General features: G+C 49.0%; 1 protein-coding gene and 1 long non-coding RNA gene across 2 annotated transcripts in view; both read right to left on the reverse strand.

Moving 5' to 3' along the window:
- Positions 1-4,725: 4,725 nt before the first annotated feature.
- DNMT1 (DNA methyltransferase 1) overlaps positions 4,726-20,132 on the reverse strand; it is a 26,273-nt gene continuing 10,866 nt past the window's right edge. Inside the window, exons 7-25 of the mRNA XM_072721511.1 lie at positions 18,959-19,056; positions 18,623-18,770; positions 17,496-17,611; positions 17,111-17,315; positions 16,898-17,031; positions 15,786-15,959; positions 13,848-14,069; positions 12,640-12,832; positions 11,589-11,673; positions 11,285-11,413; positions 10,880-11,162; positions 10,412-10,553; positions 9,162-9,328; positions 8,567-8,744; positions 7,604-7,799; positions 7,134-7,300; positions 6,851-6,967; positions 5,365-5,455; positions 4,726-5,084 (exon numbers count right to left, since the gene is read on the reverse strand). Of these exons, the coding sequence (XP_072577612.1) occupies positions 5,056-5,084; positions 5,365-5,455; positions 6,851-6,967; positions 7,134-7,300; positions 7,604-7,799; positions 8,567-8,744; positions 9,162-9,328; positions 10,412-10,553; positions 10,880-11,162; positions 11,285-11,413; positions 11,589-11,673; positions 12,640-12,832; positions 13,848-14,069; positions 15,786-15,959; positions 16,898-17,031; positions 17,111-17,315; positions 17,496-17,611; positions 18,623-18,770; positions 18,959-19,056 (2,874 nt within the window). The 3' untranslated portion in view covers positions 4,726-5,055. The remainder of the gene's footprint in view (positions 5,085-5,364; positions 5,456-6,850; positions 6,968-7,133; positions 7,301-7,603; positions 7,800-8,566; positions 8,745-9,161; positions 9,329-10,411; positions 10,554-10,879; positions 11,163-11,284; positions 11,414-11,588; positions 11,674-12,639; positions 12,833-13,847; positions 14,070-15,785; positions 15,960-16,897; positions 17,032-17,110; positions 17,316-17,495; positions 17,612-18,622; positions 18,771-18,958; positions 19,057-20,132) is intronic.
- Positions 5,775-6,349, reverse strand: LOC140593964 (uncharacterized). The gene is made up of 2 exons (XR_011994478.1): positions 6,244-6,349; positions 5,775-5,889 (listed from the first exon to the last, which is right to left on the reverse strand). It is a non-coding gene; the product is annotated as an uncharacterized lncRNA (long non-coding RNA).

Here is a 20,132-nt window from a genome sequence, read left to right on the forward strand (position 1 = left end):
CTCCGAGTAGCTGAGAGAGGGATTCAGATACTCCTACACGAGGCTCATTGTAGCATGACTCACAATAGCCAGTGGAGACAATCCAAGTGTTCACTGACAGATGAACAAAATGCGGTGTGTCAGACAATGGAGTGTTATTCAATCCAAAAAATAATGAAGTTCTGATGTCTGCCACAACATGGATGAACATCAAAAACATGCTAAATGAGGGGTGCCGGCATGGATGGTTCAGTCGGTTAAGCAAGTGACACAAGTATCACAAAAATAAGCAAATTCAGCATATTGGCTAGGTTTTCTTGATTTTTTTTGGGGGGGGGGGTGATAGTATTTATTTATTTATTTATTCATGAGAGACAGAGAGAGAGGTAGAGACATAGGCAGAGGGAGAAGCAGGCCCTTACCACCCTCCCCCTCTCCCCTCGGGGAGCCTGATGCAGGACTCAACCCCAGGACCCCAGGATCACGACCTGAGCCGAGGCAGACACTTATCCACTGAAACACTCAGGTGCGCCAGCAGGTTGGCTAGGTTAAAAACAACAACAACAACCCACCACACATAGTACATAAAGTCAATAATCAATACAAGTCAGTCTTTAGAGGCAAAGGACCACTGCTTAGAAAGTAACATCCTTCCCCTCTCCATCTCCCCCGAAAGAACAAAATAGAAATCCCTTTTATGTCGGTGATGGAAAGGTTAAATACCTAGGAATCAAGCTAAGAAATCTGCAGTATCGAGGCACCCCTGGGTGGCTCAGCGGTTGAGCATCTGCCTTCAGCTCAAGACGTGATCCCAGGGTCCTGGGTCAAGTCCTGCATCAGCCTCCCCACAGGGGAGCCTGCTTCTCTCTCTGCCCGTGTCTCTGCCTCTATCTCTCTCATGAATACATTTTTTAAAAAAGATTTTATTTATTCATGAGAGACACAGAAAGAGAGGCAGAGACATGGGCAGAGGGAGAAGCAGGCTCCATGAAGGGAGCCTGATGTGGGACTCGATCCCAGGTCTCCAGGGTCATGCCCTGGGCTGAAGGCGGCACTAAACTGCTGAGCCACCCAGGCTGCCCAAATAAATAAAATCTTAATGAAAAAAAATTGCAGTGTCAGGACACTTGGGTCCAGCTCTTGATTTTAGCTCAGGTCATGATCTCAGGGTCTTGGGATCGAGACCCTCAGGCTCTGTACTCAGTGCAGTCAGCTTGGGATTCTTTCCCTCTTCCTCTCCTTCTGCCCCTCCAGCAGCACACACATGCACACTCTCTAAAATAAATAAAATCTTTAAAAAAAAAAAAAAAAGGAAAGAATCTGTAGTATCTAAATGAAGACTTTGAAATGTTGAGGGACATAAAAATATCTGTTAACCAGGGTTGACCCTATTCTTAGAAAGGCAAGCTTGTCATTAAGATTACTTTTCCCCATAAGTCTATAAGTTAAATGTAACCACTATAAAAATAGCCACTAGGATTTTAGAAGATATGCCACATCTAAAGTTTGACACTGTCACTCAACCACTAGAAATGTCCTGTAGATGTGGACTCAGACACAGGAACAAATGTACACACCATCATTTGACCAACTGCCCACTGTATTTAGAAACTACACAGTAGTTTCTAAATACAAAAGGATAAAAAAATAAATTTTTTAAAAAAGATTTTATTTATTCATGAGAGACACAGATCGTGGGGCAGAGATGAAGGCAGAGGGAGAAGCAGACTTCATGCAGGGAGCTTGATGTGAGACTTGATCCTGGAACTCCGGGGTCACAACCTGAGCCAAAGGGAGACTCAACCACTCAGGCGTCCCCAAAACAAAGTTTTTAAGTAAACTTTTTTTTTTTTTTTTTTTTTTTTTTTTAAAGAGGGCAGGAGTACGAGTTGGGGAAGGGGCAGAGGGAGAAGCAGGCTCCCCACTGAGCAAGGAGCCCGCTACGGGGCTCAATCCTAGGACCTGGGATCATGACCTGAGCTGAAGACAGACGCTTAACCAACTGATCTGCCCAGGCGCCCCCAAAAGTAAACTGTTTATTTCTTTTTTATTTGTAAAGATTTTGTTTATTCATGAGAGACAGAGAGAGAGGCAGAGAGAGAGAAAGGCAGAGACAGGCAGAGGGAGAGGCAGGCTCCATGCAGGGAGCCTGATGTGGGACTCGATCCCAGGTCTCCAGGATCATGCCCTGGGCTGAAGGCGGCACCAAAGCACTGAGCCACCCAGGCTGCCCGTGTAAACTGTTTCATAAGCCATTTTTAAGTAATCTCTACACCCAACATGGGCCCCAAACTCACGATGCTGTGATGGAGAGTTGCACACTGCACTGACTGAGCTAGCCAGGCGCCCCGATAAACAGTTTAAAATAAAGGCATTCCTTCTACTTAGTAAGTAGGGACAAGCTGGTGATAGATATCAACACAGATGAGTCCCAAAAACATGCTGAGTGAAAAACCAGATGCATGAGCCTACATTGAACTGAATAGCTCTAAGTCCTCTATGGAGACCCAGTTGGACCAGAGGTTGCCTGGCAGCAGGGGAAGGGGGGCAGTGATGGGGGGGAGGGGCATAAGTGGTTTCTGCAGCCATGGAAACGTTCTACAGCTTGAGGATGTGGGTTCATTTATCAACATACAAGCGGTACGTTCAGGACTGGTTTCTAATAGACCCCGACAGAAACAAAACAGAACCAAACCAAGAGCTCAGCAAGACATCCGCAAGTAGAACAGCCTTTGAGGTGTAGTTTTAATCAGTGGCACCGTTTAGAGCAGGGAAAAGACAGACACGCTGGACTCGGGCAGAGGAGGACCTCAGAAGGAGGTAAGGATTCTGTTGTCTGGGTCAAGGGGTCTAGGAATGGGGAAAAGGTTTAACATAATTCTCATTCTACTCACAATATACTTAGAAAAAAAGACGAAGGGAAGGGGCAGAGGGAGAGAAAATCCTGAAACAGCCTCCCCCACTGACCACCCCCCCCCCAGCACAGCCTGACGCAGGGCTCAATCCCATGACCCTGATTGTGACGGGAGCCAAAAATCAAGTTGGATGTTTAACGGACTGACTCGGACTGACTCACCCAAGCACCCCCTCACAATATACTTTCTAAATGAAATGTTTAGCTTTTAAAAAAGTAGGGGGGCAAACAATGTATAACAGGAAAATAAAACCCGATAGGGGAACTTTACCAGGTACTATGTCAAGCTGCTGTGTTTACCATGTACATTTGCTACCTGGTCAATAAGCAAGCCGAGGGGTTTATTTTCATCCTTACAAAAGCAATGTTAAAAAGGAGAGGTCACAGAAATAAAGAAAACACTAGTCTATGCTCTGGGTGACAGGGATAATGGAAGGCTCTGAATAATGGAAAAGCAAATAGAAATCTAACCCCTAAAAATAAGATTCCTATATGGCAAAGATGGGACAACTCATGACAAGAGCAACAAGCAAGAGGGGGGAAATCTAATGCCCAAATAGCAACCAGCAAGGACCAAGTCATGCAGCATCAGACCAGGAACAACATCCAGGGGCCACCAGACAGGTGAAGATGTTCAGTCACTCTTTAAAATATTAACAAGACTTTCTCTATTCCTGACAAGGTTTAAAGAAGCAAAAGCCAGGATAGGCAAAAGGGAAGTTGACACTGCTGGTGGGAGCAGCATTAAAAGCTTTAGAGGGAGGGGCACCTGGGTGCCTCAGTGGTTTGAGCTTCTGCCTTCAGCTCAGGGCGTGATCCTAGGGTCCTGGGACCAAGTTCTGCATAGGGCTCCCAGCATGGAGCTTGCTTCTCTTTCCTCTGCCTGTCTCTGTCTCTCAAGAATAAATAAGATCTTTCAAAGAAAGAAAGAAGGAAAACAAACAAAAAAAAATGTTTACACTCAATGATCCAGGAACCCCCAATATTTCCCAGAAAGAGACGGAAAAGCATGTACTACGATGTTCAACACAGCGCTCTTTCGAACAGTCTAACAGGAGGGACACCTCTAACCTCTTGGGATGGAGGTGGTTTTAAGTTTTTATGTTTGGACTATGTGTAGTCCCTTCACTCCTATGACTAAGATGTCTGTGACTCACCGAGGAGAGAGCTACAGCTAGAGGGCCACCGAGCACACCATTTACTGGTAGAGGTGGTGGGACAGGTATTACTTACCATCTTACCAGTGGTCCTCTGTGTCTTGTGTGCTGGTGACTAACACTTCTTTGTCTGCTTCTGCTTTGTTGGCATTTTATAGCCAAGTCCTTTCCCAAAGATAAACCAAAGAGCTGGTTTGTTGGTCTTAGAATTCAGGATTCAATTAGGCTGACTTCCCAGAGAGCCTACCTAACAGATTCTTACATGGAGGGTCTATCAGTGGCTATCAGGCCAGGGCTCTTGAGTGACGCCACTCTTCTTCCTCCACCATCCACTACACAGGCTTCTACTCTCATGGTCACAAGAGACTTGGGTGCTGCACCACCAGGCATCCCACTCCTAGTCTAGAGCAAAGAAGGGCTACAATGCGGAAGGCCAAGTAAGACTTGCTTTAGATTTTCCTGGAAGCCTACACTATCAAGTTCCACTTGCATCTCATTGGTCAAAATGGTCACAAGTTAAACCCCATCCCCCAGCACCTACATGGCACACCTGAAATGCTCCAAACTTCAGACAAAGCTCTGTGGAGTCCCCTTCAGCTCTGAGGAGGCCGTGCTCATCCAGACTCAGCTGAGAGGCAACCAAAAGCCCCTCAAATCACAAGTCACCAGCCAGGGTGATTTATAGGAGAGATTTATTTGAAGAAATATTACAACATATAAAAACTACATAAAGTCTTAATTTCCACTCATACAGTGGTAGATTTGATATAACGCATAATAAAAAACTTTTAAAATCCAGAATGCACAAAGTACTGCACAGTTTGATCACTAAGTCATTAGTTGATAAGCAAACCTCACAGAACAGCTCCATGTCAGCCAAGGCCACAAACACTGTGAACGACACATTTGAACTGACAGATTTTGACATGTTAGAAATACAACATCAGTGCATGTTGGGGATCCCTGGTGCCAGAAACAAGGGCGACGGGAGGGCAAAACTAGTCCTTAAGCAGTTTCCTCCTCCTTGGTTTTAACTAAAGAAAAATAAAAGGCAGAGTCATTACAGAGCACACATAGATTACCCTAAGCAGCGGGCAAGCGGAACAGGTTCAAATTGGGGGCTACATTAACAGCCAGGTGTTGACGCTAATGGCCCACCAAATAAGCACCTGCAGGAGCTCGGAATGCATATCCAGTGAGACTGCAACTGCTCACAGGGGTTCCCTAGGGATTCTCAGGCCGCCTGGGCTAGGGTCTGAGCCAGGCCTGAGGAGAGGGTCCCCCCCAGCTGCACGCCCACTGCCCCCACTGTACCTGAGGCACTCTCTCGAGCTTTGGCCAACATACAGCGCTTGATCTCCAAGCCGATGGCTTTGGCCAGGGGCGGTGGCACAGCATTTCCCACCTGCAGGAGGCAAGGGGGAGATGCCTGGCTTGGCGTGGCCGGGGTCAGCACCAGCTCCAGGTCTTCTGCTCCTATGGGCCACCAGAGCACTTCCGCCATGATGGCTCTGGGACCCTCCCATCTGCCCACCTTCACACCCCAAACCTGATGTCAAGGGGCCTTTAAAGGGCTTTAGGTAAACTCAGATCCAGGGCAGCCAGGGTGGCTCAGCGGTTTAGCGCTGCCTTCAGTCCAGGGTGTGATCCTGGAGACCCCGGATCAAGTCCCACATCAGGCTCCCTGCATGGAGCCTGCTTCTCCCTCTGCCTGTGTCTCTGCCTTTCTCTCTCTCTCTTTCTCTGCCTCTCTCTCTCAAATAAATAAAATCTTAAAAAAAGAAAATTGCTTCTTTAAATAAACTTAAAAAAAAAGAAAAAGTTGGGATCCTTGGGTGGCTCAGCGGTTTAGCGCCTGCCTTTGGCCCAGGGCGCGATCCTGGAGTCCCGGGATCGAGTCCCACGTCGGGCTCCTGGTGCATGGAGCCTGCTTTTCCCTCTGCCTGTGTCTCTGCCTCTCTCTCTCTCTCTCTCTCTCTCTCTCTCTCTGACTATCATAAATAAATAAAAAATTAAAAAAAAAAAAAAAGAAAAAGTTTATTTGTTTATTTATGACAGACAGAGAGGCAGAGACACAGGAGGAGGGAGAAGCAGGCTCCATGCCGGAAGCCCGATGTGGAACTTGATCCCGGGACTCCAGGATCGCGCCCTGGGCCAAAGGCAGGCGCTAAACCGCTGAGCCACCCAGGGAACCCCAGAAAATTGCTTCTATAAAACAAAAAAACTCAGATCCAGATATAGAAGTCACCATGCTTCACTTCTGGCTAAGAGAGGTTGTTTCTAGAGAACAGGACTTGGGCAGTGGCAAGGCAGGGGGTTTCTGCTCTAATCCCTAGGCACTGCTGGCTTTGTGAGCCTCGTGGAGGCATTACTTGGGTGTTTCTTAAGCGTATTTCTGCCCAACTCAACCCCCCTTGAGATCAGTGAGAGACTCTTGGTTCGTTCCTACCACTGCACATTTACTCTGCTCCCTCACTGGAGTTCAGTGCCCTAGAACTTCCCACTTTGGGCTAAACCTGCCTCAAAGCTGTAAATGGCAGCTGACGTGCTTAAAAATGCCTGACCCTGAGTCCCTGGGCCCTAGGGATAGGGTCCCCTTTCCTGGGAGTACTGAGGCCAACCAGCCACTGAAATCTGGGTGCTCAGTGTCCCCTTAAAAGGGACCACATGAGTCCTGCTGACACACCCTTCCTCTGGGTCAGGCAGAGGGGCCTCTCTCCCCTTTTGGCCTCTGTGGGACACCACTCAGTCCCTCGTCAAGGACGGAGGAAAAGCAGGCCCCGCTCTACTCCCCACTGACCTGTCGGTGCTTATCTAGGATGTTGCCAAACAGCCGGTAGGTATCCGGGAAGCCCTGGGAACGGGCGCACTCCCGCACGCTCACGACGCGGTGCTGCTCAGGGTGGAGAACGCGGCCCTGGGGGTGAAAGGTTAAGGTGGGGAAGGGGAACAAGACTGGGCCCACCTGCCATTTGGAGCAGGAGGAGGGAAGTGAGGAGCACTAGCTTCCAATGGGCCACTCCCACTGGCTGACCCCGTGCTGCTGTCCCCTCCCAGGGCATGACCCCAGCCCTCAGACCCACCTGCTTGCCCATGGGCTCAGGGTTGGTGACAGTCGTGCTGAAGAAGCCATCCCACTCCAGACGTCCGTAGAGGCCGGCCCAGTGGTTGTGCCTGTTCCCGGTGTGGGGCAAGCACCAGGGGATGAGGGTGTTGAACTGTCTAGCCGCGGAGTCACAGGCTTTGCCCGCTAGAAGAGAGAGTTGCAATGAGACTGTGGTTCTAGAATGGGAGGGACAGAGCAGCCAGCAGTCCCCATCCACGAAGCTTTATCATTTGATGCTCTCAGCATCTATTTATAGCAGAGATGTCTTCATTTGGCATGTCTGTGCCTCACTTGGGGCTTCAGGTCAGGGAGTGGCAGTCCCTGGTATCTCCTGCCAGGAGTCCTCTGGACTGCTGCAGGTGATCAGAATCTAAGGGGGCAAGGGGCAAGGGTGTTCAAAGTAAAACCCAAGGGAAGCCCCACCCAGGGCATGAGTAGGGTCCCCACCTTCCACACAGGAGCAGACCCCGCGGAGGGCCCCAGTGCTGCTGCAGCCGTTTTTCTTGTCATGGTATGTGTACCGCAGCTTCCTGGCCATGGTGCCATCAGAGAGCCGCACCTCAATGTTCGGCAGGTCACGCCAGTCTGAGCCTGGGGCCAGAGGGATGTGCCGCATGCGGGCGGCCACCAATGCACTCATGTCCTGAAAAGGCACAGCAGGGCCCAGCTGTCACTTCATCCAGGGAGCATTTAAGCCCCTGAGGTAGTCTGGGCACTTCTGTTCTAGGCACTGGAGACATCAGTGATGAGGAACCCTGAAGGGGTTTGTATCACATCTTGGGAGATAAACAGTAGCCCAAGTCCACAACCTGGGGACTGCGTGTGCCATGAAGATAAACAGAACAGGGACCTAGAATAGTCTGGAGGAGAACGGGTGAAGGGACAGCTTAGGACAAGCTGAGAGGGCTTCTCGGAGGTGGTGACATATGAGCTGAGCCCAGCAGGATCAGAAAACCAGCTACAGGAAGAACTGGGTTTGGCACATCTGGGAGAACACAGAGAACATGGGCAGAAGAGATGAGGTCAGTCAGGGGGGTAGTGGCCTGACACCTATTTATTTATTTATTTATCTATTTATTTATTTATATATATATATATATATATATATTTTTTTTTTTTTTTTTTCCTTTTCTGACACCTATTTAGAAAGAGCAGGAGCTCTGACGCTCTAAGTGACTGTGTGCTGCAGAAGGCACAGATGGTAGTGGCAAAAAGAAGAGCAGGAGGCTTGGTGGGGATGGGGGGGGGGAAGAGCCAGCTGAGAGGACGCCAATCGAGGGTGAGCAGGAAGGGACCAGGCTCAAACCCTGCTTCTGACCCCAAGCCCTGGCTGGGCTCCAACCACACACCCCATTCTCATGGGGCCACTGGTCCAAGCAGGCCAGCGCTGCTCTGCCAAGGTGCCATTACCTTACAGATATGATCCCTGAGGATGGGCTGGTACTGGGAGCCTCGGAGCTGCCTCTGGAACCAGGACTGAGGCTCCCCGTTGTACAGGATCTCGAGTGCCGAAGCTCCATTCCGGACCTCAGGGAGGTCAGACATTGTGTCCCGCACTGTGATGGTTCGGAATGGGCCCGAGCTTAACCTGCAACAGCACGGCAGATAGCTGAGGACTCTGGGGAACCAGGGTCCTGCTGCTCCTCCCATCACAGCTACCATATCCTGACTGCTGCCACTGCCCCCTCCGGGTAGGATGACCTAGCTCAGAAGTCAAAGGGCCGCCCAAGGTCACAAGGGCAGCATTCTTCTTAGACCCTGTCTACGACGAGGACGAGCTAGGGTACGGGCTCCGCTCACGACTACAGCCAGGTCCAGTCGCTGCCCTGCGTGCAGCGCTCACCCAGAGTTAGGGCAAGACCAAAGGTTTGGTATAGTGCTTGTACGCCAGGCCAAACACCACACTGACTGCTCTAACACGTTCTCCTTACTCAGGCCTCTTGAGAGACCTGTCGATAAGCAAACCTCCCAGGTAACAAGCACCATACACAAGCGGGGCTCCCACCTGGTTATGTTACTGACAAACTTCTTGTCATCCACCACGACACTCAGCTGGCAGGCCCGGGGCGCGAACACATGCAGCGGCTCTGGGAACAGGGGAAGCTTCTCCCCGGGTGCCGCAGCCAGGATGATGGCCCGCCTCCGAGTCTGGGCCACGCCATACTGACCAGCCTGAGGAGAGGGCCAGACATGCACAGTCAAGCGGGCACTTCCAACCAGCCCCTAATAAACTCAGCAGGTTTACCCCCAATAAGAGTAAGTGGGACCAGATGAAGGACAAAAGATCCTGTGCGATGGCCACTAGTCTCTGGAGAAGATGGGAGTAAACCCTGCTGGCATTTCCAGCCAGCTCTTTTGAGAGCTCTACAAGAGCGCTCATGATCTCAGCACTTGGGAGAAAAGCAGGCAGAGAGCCACGGAGCCCTGCTACTGACCTAGCAGCAAGTGGGCACAAGAGCTGCCAACAAGGTTTGACTGGTGAGCCCAAGACCCAGTGTTCCCAGTGTGGGGCACTGGGCTAGACACGGGGGAGCCAGGAGGCGAGGGAGCCAGCACGTTGCTCATGCAGACACTATCTCACTGCCTTCCAGCCAGACTCCCTTCTCATTTTTGAGCGTAGCTTCAGCTTTAGTTATATCATTAGCTGCTGAACGGATATATAGACTAGCTGCTTTTCAGATAAAGCCTAGTTCCCTCTGATCACCCATTATCTATTCACACAAAGCTACCAGTAGCTACCTGGAGTATGATCTCCCACCTTCTCCTAAGGTTTCTACGTGTGTACATTGACCCAAGAGATACTTCTGTTAAACCGTAATGGTTTAGTCTGCATCTTCCTGCAATTCTGCCTTCACCACCACCCATGGGGATCTAACTGCTACCTAGAGCTCCACAGCTGGCCACCACCCTTCCATCTCAAAAGAAAGGGGAGAGAAACACATGGTCCCCCCTCATGCACAAGCAGATGTGACTCTTGAGACCCTAAGACACAGATGGACTTACTGGCACACCAGTTCTGTGCTCCCCAGACCTAGAAGCTGCGAGCTTCTAGGACAGATATGAGGACAGATGTGTGCTAAGAAGTGAGTACAGGCCCCAGCCGCCACCTCCCCTTCCCTCCCCAGCACCACAGGCCTATCCCATTCAACTCTCTCTTCAGTTAGAGACAACCTGCCGCAGTCCAGGGGCCACTGAGCCCCTTTCCTGTCCACACCCCTCTGCCCCCCTTTGCCCCCTTCCCCAAGGAAAGCCCACCTGCAACACGCCAAAGGTACACTGATAGCCCATGCGGACGAGGCAGCGGAGAGTGAGCTTCAGGACCATGGAGCGCTTGAAGGAAACAAAATTCCGGACGTTCTCCAAGAGGAAGTAGCGGGGCCGGTAGTAGTCACAGTAGCTGTGGGAGGTAGGAGAGACTACGAGGGTCATCTGCACGCACGAAATGAATGGGAAGGCTTATCTACCAGAAGCTACACCCAAATGTTTGATGTCTGCTTGTTGGGATGCCATACCCCTCAAATCCCCAAGTGTCTTGGCCAAGAAGCCAGCCACTTACTCCCTGGAAGCAAAGGCTGGGCGCTTGGCCACCGCACCGGGCCTCCAGCAGCCACTCTGGCTAACCCCACTACTGTTGGCCGCTGGCACACTTGGTGTTGCAGCCCCAGGGTTGGTGGTCTCATTGCCCTCAGGCAGCCCTGAAACAGGCGCCTCAACTCCGTTTACCTGAGAAAGGAAACCACCAGGGAGTTCTTGAACTTGGAGTAGGTACGAGAGTTGAAGCGGTTCATGCCACTAAACCCTTGGCAGGGCGGCCCACCGCACAGCATCTCCACATCTCCCTTCTGAGGCAGCTTCTGACCACGGGAGTTGGTTGCCTCCCCAGCCATGACAAGCTTCAGCAGCACGTTGCAGTCCTCCGTGAACACCGTGGATCCAGGGTTGTTTAGCCGAAACGCCTGGGCTGCAGGGTCCCACATCTCGATGGCCCACAGTGTTTCTGAGATGCCTGGGACATATGAGGACAAATGTGTGCTAAGAAGTCCCTAGAATCATACTTGAGGCAGAACTGTGACTAGAGCCAGAAAGGCCTTCTGGGTAGTTACGCGGGAAAAACCTCACGGTGTTTACCTGCTTGGTGGAACCCTTCCGACAACCCCCCACAGCCAGAAAACACATCCAAGGTCCGAAGCTTCGGAAGTTTAATTTCTGTCTCTGGTTCACTTGGCTCGCATGTTTGAGACTTTGCCTTGCCCTTCCCTGGAAGACAGGCCACAAGTCAGTCAGAGCCCCCTGACCTGCTCTCCTTAAACCCTCATTTTGAATTCACAGCAAAGAACGAGGTGACATCAGAAGCTGTGTTTTCATACACGATGACTCATTAGTCCCTGAATTATGTAAGAGACTTGAAGAGAATGTGGGAAAAACAACGTACCTTTACCCTTGCCTTTCCCTTTATTTCCAGGGCTACGGGCGTGGTTTGGAGGATCTTCGAAGCTTTTGTTCTTGGCATTATAGGCCTAAGAAGGAAAAAAAAAATCACAACAGTCTGGCAGAGAAACACACTGGTCCCTTTTCTAACAAAGACAATTTAAGTTAATCTGATAAAGATCCATTTAATTTCCCCCTAAATCATGGCCATAAGAGATTAGCCATCTATAAGAATATTTTGATTTTGTTACACTGGAAACAGGGCGGGGAAGGGAGAGAGTTCTACGATACAAACATTGTACATGGCCAACATTGGACTTCCTGCTATTGTAAGTACCTGGACTACGCATTCTAAACATAGGCAAAAGTGATATATTAAACCACCCATAGTGCAACCTGGGGGAAACGCAGGTATGTATCAACTTTAGATGACCTGACACCGAAGAACCACGTTCAAAAGTGACTAGCTTCATTGACAAGACGCCCAGATCCTTTCTCAATTACCAGAGCCACTGCTCAGCTGTACAGATATCACCTGGCTATAGGTGAAGGGACGGAGGGGCAGGACCAAGTCTGCCAGGGAAAGTGGTACCTTTCCCTAACTCATGTTAAGATGCTGGTAGGGCTAGCAGAGGCCACCTAACAGTCTCCAAATAAACTGGAGGTGCACAAGGACACTCAGATGTTACTTTTGGCTTTAAAAAAAAAACGTGTTAGGGGATCCCCGGGTGGCGCAGCGGTTTAGCGCCTGCCTTTGGGCCAGGGCGCGATCCTGGAGACCCGGGATCGAGTCCCACGTCGGGCTCCCAGTGCATGGGGCCTGCTTCTCCCTCTGCCTGTGTCTCTGCTTCTCTCTCTCTCTCTCTCTCTCTCTCTGTGACTATTATAAATAAATTTAAAAAAATTAAAAATTAAAAATTAAAAAAAAATTAAAAAAACGTGTTAAGTTCCAGAACTTGAATACCATGGATTCAGACTCTGGGTAATTCAGCTACTTTCCTGGGGGCTAGGACTTTGACCTGAAGCCCCTCCCTCCAGTAAGTCCAGAGTACCACCTCAAGGAAGTAGAAGCGGTCTGGGCCCCCTGCTGAGAAGTCCTGGAGGCACCCAGGCAGGTCCTCCCCATACTCCACAGTACAGCGGCCCTGCACGGCCTTGAAGTCCACCACCACCTCCTCGTCACTCCAGTAAAGCAGGTTGATGTCCGCATGGTAACTTGCTGGGGTAGACTTGTGTGTGTTTTCTGGCCTGAAAATGTAAGTCTTTTGTTAGCAATTTTCTTTTGCTGTTAACTGACAAAGAATTAAATGGCACCACATTTCTGGGGGTGTTCAGAAAACCATGGGTGAAGACTGCAAACCCCAGTTAGGTCAGCTTGATTTTTATCCCCTTTAGCTGGCACCACCAGCTAAATGTGATTCCTTGCCATGAACTCAGCAAATGATGGGCATGAAGGAGCCAGCACATGACTAGCCCAAACAAGCCAGCCCTGCATCACAAACAGCTGCCTACTAAACATCTGGAGTTTCCTTCTCTTGCCTCTACTAGCCAGACTTCTCATTTCTTTTCCGATACAAATGATTATTACAGGGACGCCCGGGTGGCTCAGCAGTTGAGTGTCTGCCTTCAGCCCAGGTGTGATCCTGGCATCCCGGGATCGAGTCCCACATCCAGCTCCATGCAGGAGCCTGCTTCTCCCTGTGTCTCTGCCTCTCTTTCTCTGGGTCTCTCATGAATAAATAAATAAAATATTTTTAAAAAGTGATTATAAAGACTTTTAAAAAAATCTTTAACATACACTAGGTAAGTGAAGCAACCTTACAACTGTCCTTGATTAGTTTCAAGTTAGCTCCTAACCAACTAGGAGTTACTAGGATCCCAGAAGCAGACTGAGTGAAGCCAAGAACTTGGGAAAAGGACAGAGAGGAACCCCAGAAACAGGGAGGGGCACCTGGGAGGAATTGGGGGCAGAACTCAGACAATCCTAAATAGATGGCAAAGCCCACGACATTCTACCCCTGACTTTGTCATATGCTTGACTTCTGCTTAAGGATTTCTTTGGGGGAGAGAAAGCCACTGCTTCAAAACAGAGGTCTACAGAAAGACTATGAAATATAATTAAGTTACTGTCAGCATCCACCAGATAACTGGAAACACTTAGAAAAACAGCCACCTCTACCAAAGTCCTAAAAAAACAGTTTCCACCTCATCTCAGACTTCTAGAAGAGTCATGCCTTCTGAAAGAGCAGAAGCCTTCACAGACCTGTAGAATTTGTTGATTCTGATCTTGATGTCGGTTTCATTAGGCCTCCCATTGCTTTTCTTGGTACAGAAGATTTCTTTTATTCGGCCAATTCGATATGGCTCAGGGGCATCCAGGTTACTGCCTTTGATGTAATCAGAGTATTTCCGGTAGTGTTCTGGATATAGATCTTCATCCACAGGCTCCTTCCGTGGGCGTTTCACGGGACTGGACAGCTTGATGCTGCAGAGAAGCAAGAATCATGCATAACTGAACACAAAACCATAAAAAGCAATTACGTCAGCCTGACCAGCCAATAACAACTACTACTTAAATCCAAACACTTTATAAGCTAATGTAGCTAAGCGCCCAGAGATTTACAGAGAAATATTAAATCTCATTCCTAGTTTAAAATGAGCATTCTTGAGATGCCTGGGTGGCTCAGTTAGCTAAATGTCTGCCTTCAGCTCGGGTCATCATCTCAGAGTCCTGGGTTCAAGCCCTGTATCGGGCTCCCTGCTCAGTGGGGAGCCTGCTTCTCCCTCTGTCTGCCCCTCCCTACGCCGCCCCAACTCGTGTGCATGCTCACTTTCTCAAGTAAGTAAAATCTTTAAAAAATAAGATAAAAATAATCACCTTCCATGTGTGCACTGCTGGCTACAGTAGCTGCTGACACTGCCTGAATATGCCCAGCTCCTGGCCACATGAAAGGACTGCACTTCCTGGCCTGTGACTCATTCCGTTCAAGAAGTGTGAGACGTGACACACAAACATTTCTTGCGTGTCATGTGAACACTAAACTGCCAGGAAAACCTCCAACACACTTTCCCTTGGCTCAGACTGGCAACTATGAGAAGGCAGTGGTTCCACAAGCTTGGTTCCCTGAGTGACCCAACCAGTCAAGTGTCCTGCCGAACCATGATGGACACATATTAGAGGCAAGAAGGAAACCTCCCCATTTGTGGGCTTGTTACCAAGGCATGACCTATGCTCTCCCAACTGAGGTGCTACTAGAGGTGATGCTACTTAAAGAATGGGGCAGAGACTCATGGACTAGGCAAGCCGAAATTTGGCCTCTGAAGGCAAAGCTGGTCATTAATTAGGCTACACACTTTCGAGGCTGCCATTCAGGAAATTAGCTGCCAGACTTTCCTACCAGGCTGCCTTAGCCTGACAGGTTCCAAAGGTGCTTCTGAGCACCTGTGTGGACGCCCTGCTGCACAGTGAGCACTGGGGCAGACAGCACTTTGGGCATCCCCCGCTCCACAAAGGACAGGGGAGCTCAGGGGGCTACAAGCACCAACTATATAAGGCTGAGGGGACCCTGCCCTCTGTTCTGCAATTCACAGTAATTGAATTGAGGGCGGGCACTGGAGGAAAATGCAACTGCAAATCGGCAGATGAAGTTCAGAAAGGTTGGCTGTAAAGGCAATCATGCACTAGTTCCTAGGACAAAGATTGGATCCAGTTGGAAATTCCTTGGATTTGTCCCCGAACAGCCCCAACCCTCTGATGAGCAAAGAGGTCTCAATACCTCCTGGTAAATAGGATTACAACTCACATTCGTTCAAGCTCTACTCTAGGCCAGGTGCTGGGCTAAGTGCTTGCAACCAACTTCATCCTAAGAGCCCGGCAGGCGAGGCACTCCTCCCACAGACAGACAGGGACTAAGAGGAGATGGTCTCTGCCCTGGAGCCTCATGGCTGGGCAGGGCCCCACTTCTGGCACCAGCGCCCCCTTAGCCAGCGCACGCTCGGACGTCCTTGAGGCTTACAGCTTCACTCTGCAATGAGCTAGACTCCCTATACACTGGAGGGCTGGCTATCGCTGACACCATAGATACAACAGTGACAGTTTAGGCAGCAACTAGTCCTGGGATCCAGAGTGGAGGACACTGCAAAGCCAACCCTGTACTGGCCCAGAGCTCACGACTATGACCTGGGCAAAGGGGGCACTCACTTGAACGTGAAGGCCTCGGGGAGGAGGTAGACGCCATCACCCACTCGATACTGGATGCCGTTCTTGGTGGCTGAGCTGTATAGAACCCGGTTGTCCAGGTCTTCAAGCTGTTCCAGGACCCTTGGAATTTCTTTTTGCCTCATTTCAGCCAGACGGGCACAGCTTACACAGAACCTGGAGTGAAAGACAGAAGCAAAAGACCCTGAGCTGATTGGTAGTGGCTGTAGCAGCAGTCAGTGGTCTCAGAGACTCTGATGACCAATGGAGAATATCTGCAGGTATTTGAAGGAACTAGCTTTCCTTTAGTTTCTGTTCGCACTTTGAAAATCCTTACTTGGGACCAAAGACACAACACAAAAAAATGACAAGCCAATCCTACTTTTGAGTATTTGATAAAAACCCTAAGGAAAAAAAAAAAGCAAAACCCAGAAGACAAACAGAATATAGAATACAGTAAAGAATATTCCAGTCAGAACTCCATGTCTAAGGAATCTCATACTATTATCTTTAAAGGCTGAAAAGCTAGTTGGTAAAATTCAACATTAGCTAGAAATGGCCTTCATTAGAGATCAAGTCAAAAGGCAGCGCACCAGGCTGACTGGAGAAGCACCAGAAGCATGTCTGCCAGCCCTCCCAGCCTTCGCCCCATCAGCATCGCTGCTGCCCTAAGAGGCACCAATGCCACATTTGGTCCAAACAAGTAAGGTACAGAGGTTACAAAGGAAGGCATGGGGCACTGAACATCTGAAGGAAATTTTAAAAAGTGAGCCTCTCTAAAAGCAGTCACTTGCCAGTTAGAATACAGTGGCATCAAAGGTATCACTTATGAAAGAAAGCATCTAAGAAACACAAGGAAACATGCAAGGTCTGTAGCATAAATGCCGAAGAGCACACAAACAGACACACTCTGCTCCTGGGTAGGAGAGTTTCTCATGAAGGTAACCCCACGCCCAGGCTGTTCATAGACTTAAAGCAACTGCAACCAAGTCAGGCTGGACTTGGATTACTGCAGGAAAGAAACCCTGCCAGACAGAAGCACATGAAAGTCAGGAGTGATGCACAGAGCAGCAGAGCGCCCCAGAACACCACCGGAGCCCAGTCCTGGCACTCACTTGTACTTGTTGTCCTCCGTTGGCTGGGTTTTCGGAGGGGACTCAAATCTCGCATAGTCTTGATCATACCACAGCTGGTAGAAGTAGGTCTTTCCGTCGTCCTCTGTTATCAGAGCCTCAGGATCCATGCCTCCCTTTGAGCACAAGGACCCGGTGTCAGCCAGGACCCCACGCATGTGAGGGAAGGGCATCCAACGGGCGCTGGCCACTCACCTCCAAGGCCCAGTTTTCCGATGGAGCTTTATAGACAACCTTCACCTTGCTGTGGATGTATGACAGCTGCATGTCCTCACATTCATCTACCAGGAAAAGCTCCAAGGGGTCTGATGTGGCTCCAAGGACTGTGTCTGTCCCAGCACAGAACCAGTGGGCATGAAACATCTGCCCATTGCTACTGTCTTCCCACAGCGCAGTGACCCTGGAGTTGGAAGAAAGTCCCTCACTTGACTGGCAAGTCTGGACTGAGTCTACTTAGGGGAACTCATTTTCTTTTTGCAGTGAGCCTAGCAAAGAACCGCTGTGCTATCTGCACATAAGCCTCTCCCAGTTGTCTAAGAGAAAGTGTTTTCTGAAGTCAAGCAAAGGAAAAGATACAAACCTTGCTAGATACAGCGGTTTTGAAGAGTCATCTGGAATAACAGAGACACAGTCTCCCACTTCCAGGGTTTCTGAATCGATGCAAACCTTCTTATAGTAATCCTTCTTCCCATCAGTCTGCAAATGACAGCTTCATTTCAGGGGAGGATGGGTTTGAAGGTCCAGGGTAGGCCTGACCTGCTTGTTCCTATTACATTATGTAAAAGCCTCATTCCTAATAATTTCATTAAGACACAAAGCTCTACTGACCTGGCTACTACAGAAAATCTCTACCTCCCTTGGCTGGAAATCTGCATGAAGAGCACTCACAGGCACTCCTTGTCAGCTCTGCCCTTCAGTGTCAGCAACAAGTCAGATTCCAGCATTTGATTTTAAACAGCACTAATCCCAACTCCTCGCCACAGTCCTAAGGCCACATTCTAGTCCCAACTCCTGTCAGCTGTGAGGACCTACTTCTTCCACAAGGAAAGCTAATTTCCACCTGACTCTCCCCCAGATCTTTGTTGGCTAGTTCTTCGCCAACCTTCTGGGTCTCAGCTAAGATGCTGCTTCCTCAGGAAGCCTCCAAGCCCCCAACCTCCCTCCAGCCCTCTACCCACAGGGCAGTACACGTGCCTACCCCCCCGTACTAGAGGATCAGGACCACAGGACAGGGGCTGAGCCCCGTCCAGACCTATAACAGCACCTGGCATGGGTAAGCCTCACGCTACAGACCAGACCTTTGGCTTACAGACATCAAGTAAGCAACGGTGAAAGAACATTTGCTCTCCAGCTTTGTTAAAAAAGTTGTGCCTTAGACAATCATAGAACTATGGGGAGGCAATCTGCTAGTGCCACAAAAACACCCATACCCCCAACCAGAGGGGGCAATGATGGCTCTCTTTGAAATAAGCTTCAAAGGAGAACCAGCCTGACACTGAGGACAGTGTCAAATGCCCATTTTGGAATGTTAGCAAAATGGAGTCTGGGGCACACACATTTCTGATGCATGGCTAAGGGCCTTGGCCTCTCCCACTGGCCCTGGTCCTCTCTGAGGCAAAAATGAGCAGGTTTCTCCATGAAAGAGGACAGGAGACAACTCCTTTCGCAGATGTATGACAGGAAGTAGACCGTCTTCTCCAGGATTACCTTGACAGCATCTCCAACCCAAGAGATCCGATTCTTGTTCTGTTTCTTTTTCTTCCCCTGGTGCATTTTTTTGGGTGATGGCATCTCTGGAATATTGTCATCGACTTCTTCATCGTCATCTGCCTCCTTCATGGCCATATTGGGGCACCTACAAATTCACTTGTTATAAGCAAGTCCTCTTTCATCAGTAAAACCTACTGGGGCTGTTTAGACAGGGGACAGGCCGGGTGACAATGCTAGACAAGGGAAGGCTGCCAGCTCTGTGCCTTTCGGTCCACCTTCCTGTACAAAACTAGCATTTTCCTCTGCGGCAAGAACAGCGTTGGCGAAACCTACCTCCTCTCCTGGCAAGCCTGTTTGCTCCGTCCGCTACCACCAAACTTAACCATATCTTTACAGGCTTTACACTGTCCACATTCAGGCTGTTGACAAACCTAAAAATATTTAAGAAGTGAATGAGGTGGCCATTAGTAACATTGGTAACCAGATTTTTTGGAAATTACAATAAAAAAAAAACTGTATTTAGCCTCATTAAGTTAACTATAAGAAGTTCAGAACAAGATACCATTCAAACCCTCTAGGTTAGCAAATTTAAAAAGGACATGTGTTGGGATAAGTGCAGAGAAACGAGAACTTACAATGCTCAAAGGGTTAAGTGGGCACCACCACTATGGAGTTTTCTAGACCAAAGTTAAGCATATAACCCACACCCCAGTATTTTTGCTTCTACATAGAGACGGTCCAAGAAGCCTTTTTCAAGGACATTGCCACAGCATTTATAAGAGACATAAGCTGGGATATTCATATAATGAAATACTATTATGAGACTGAGGCGCTGCCGGCTGCGCTAAGAAGGCACCTGAAATACTATTAAACAATCAAATTGAGTCGACTACATCTAGCTGTATCAATACATTGCAATACAGTTGCAAATACCAGTTGTGTGTATTTAAGAAGCTCTGAACATTGCCTATAGATGTGCTAGGTGAAAAAAATAAAACCAGAAGAATGGTGAGAACACGTAAATTCCTATTAATGAAACAAAAGGAAAAAAAGAGTCCAGCAAACACTGTGACCACAGGTTCTAAAGGCAGCTGTGGTATTTTTGCATTTAAGTTTTTGTCCAAAATAAGTCAAATACAGACAGACCTCAATACTACAGGTTCAGTTCCAGGTCACCACAGTAACAAGAGCCAAATGATTTTTTTTGGTTTCCAAGTACATAGGAAAACTATGTTTACACTATACTGTAGTTTGTTAAATGTGTTATTAAATAGCTATAGGTCTTTTTAAAAAAAGATATGTGTGTGTGTGTGTGTGTGTGTATTCTTTAATTTAAAAATTCTTTATTGGAGGGATCTCTGGGTGGCTTAGCAGTTTAGCGCCTGCCTTTGGCCCAGGACGTGATCCTGGAGTCCTGGGATTGAGTCCCACATTGGGCTCCCTGCATGGAGCCTGCTTCTCTCTCTGCCTGTGTCTCTGCCTCTCTGTGTCTCTCAGGAATAAATAA

The sequence above is a fragment of the Vulpes vulpes genome, chromosome 9 (genome assembly GCF_048418805.1).
Source record: "Vulpes vulpes isolate BD-2025 chromosome 9, VulVul3, whole genome shotgun sequence".
Taxonomy (NCBI): domain Eukaryota; kingdom Metazoa; phylum Chordata; class Mammalia; order Carnivora; family Canidae; genus Vulpes; species Vulpes vulpes.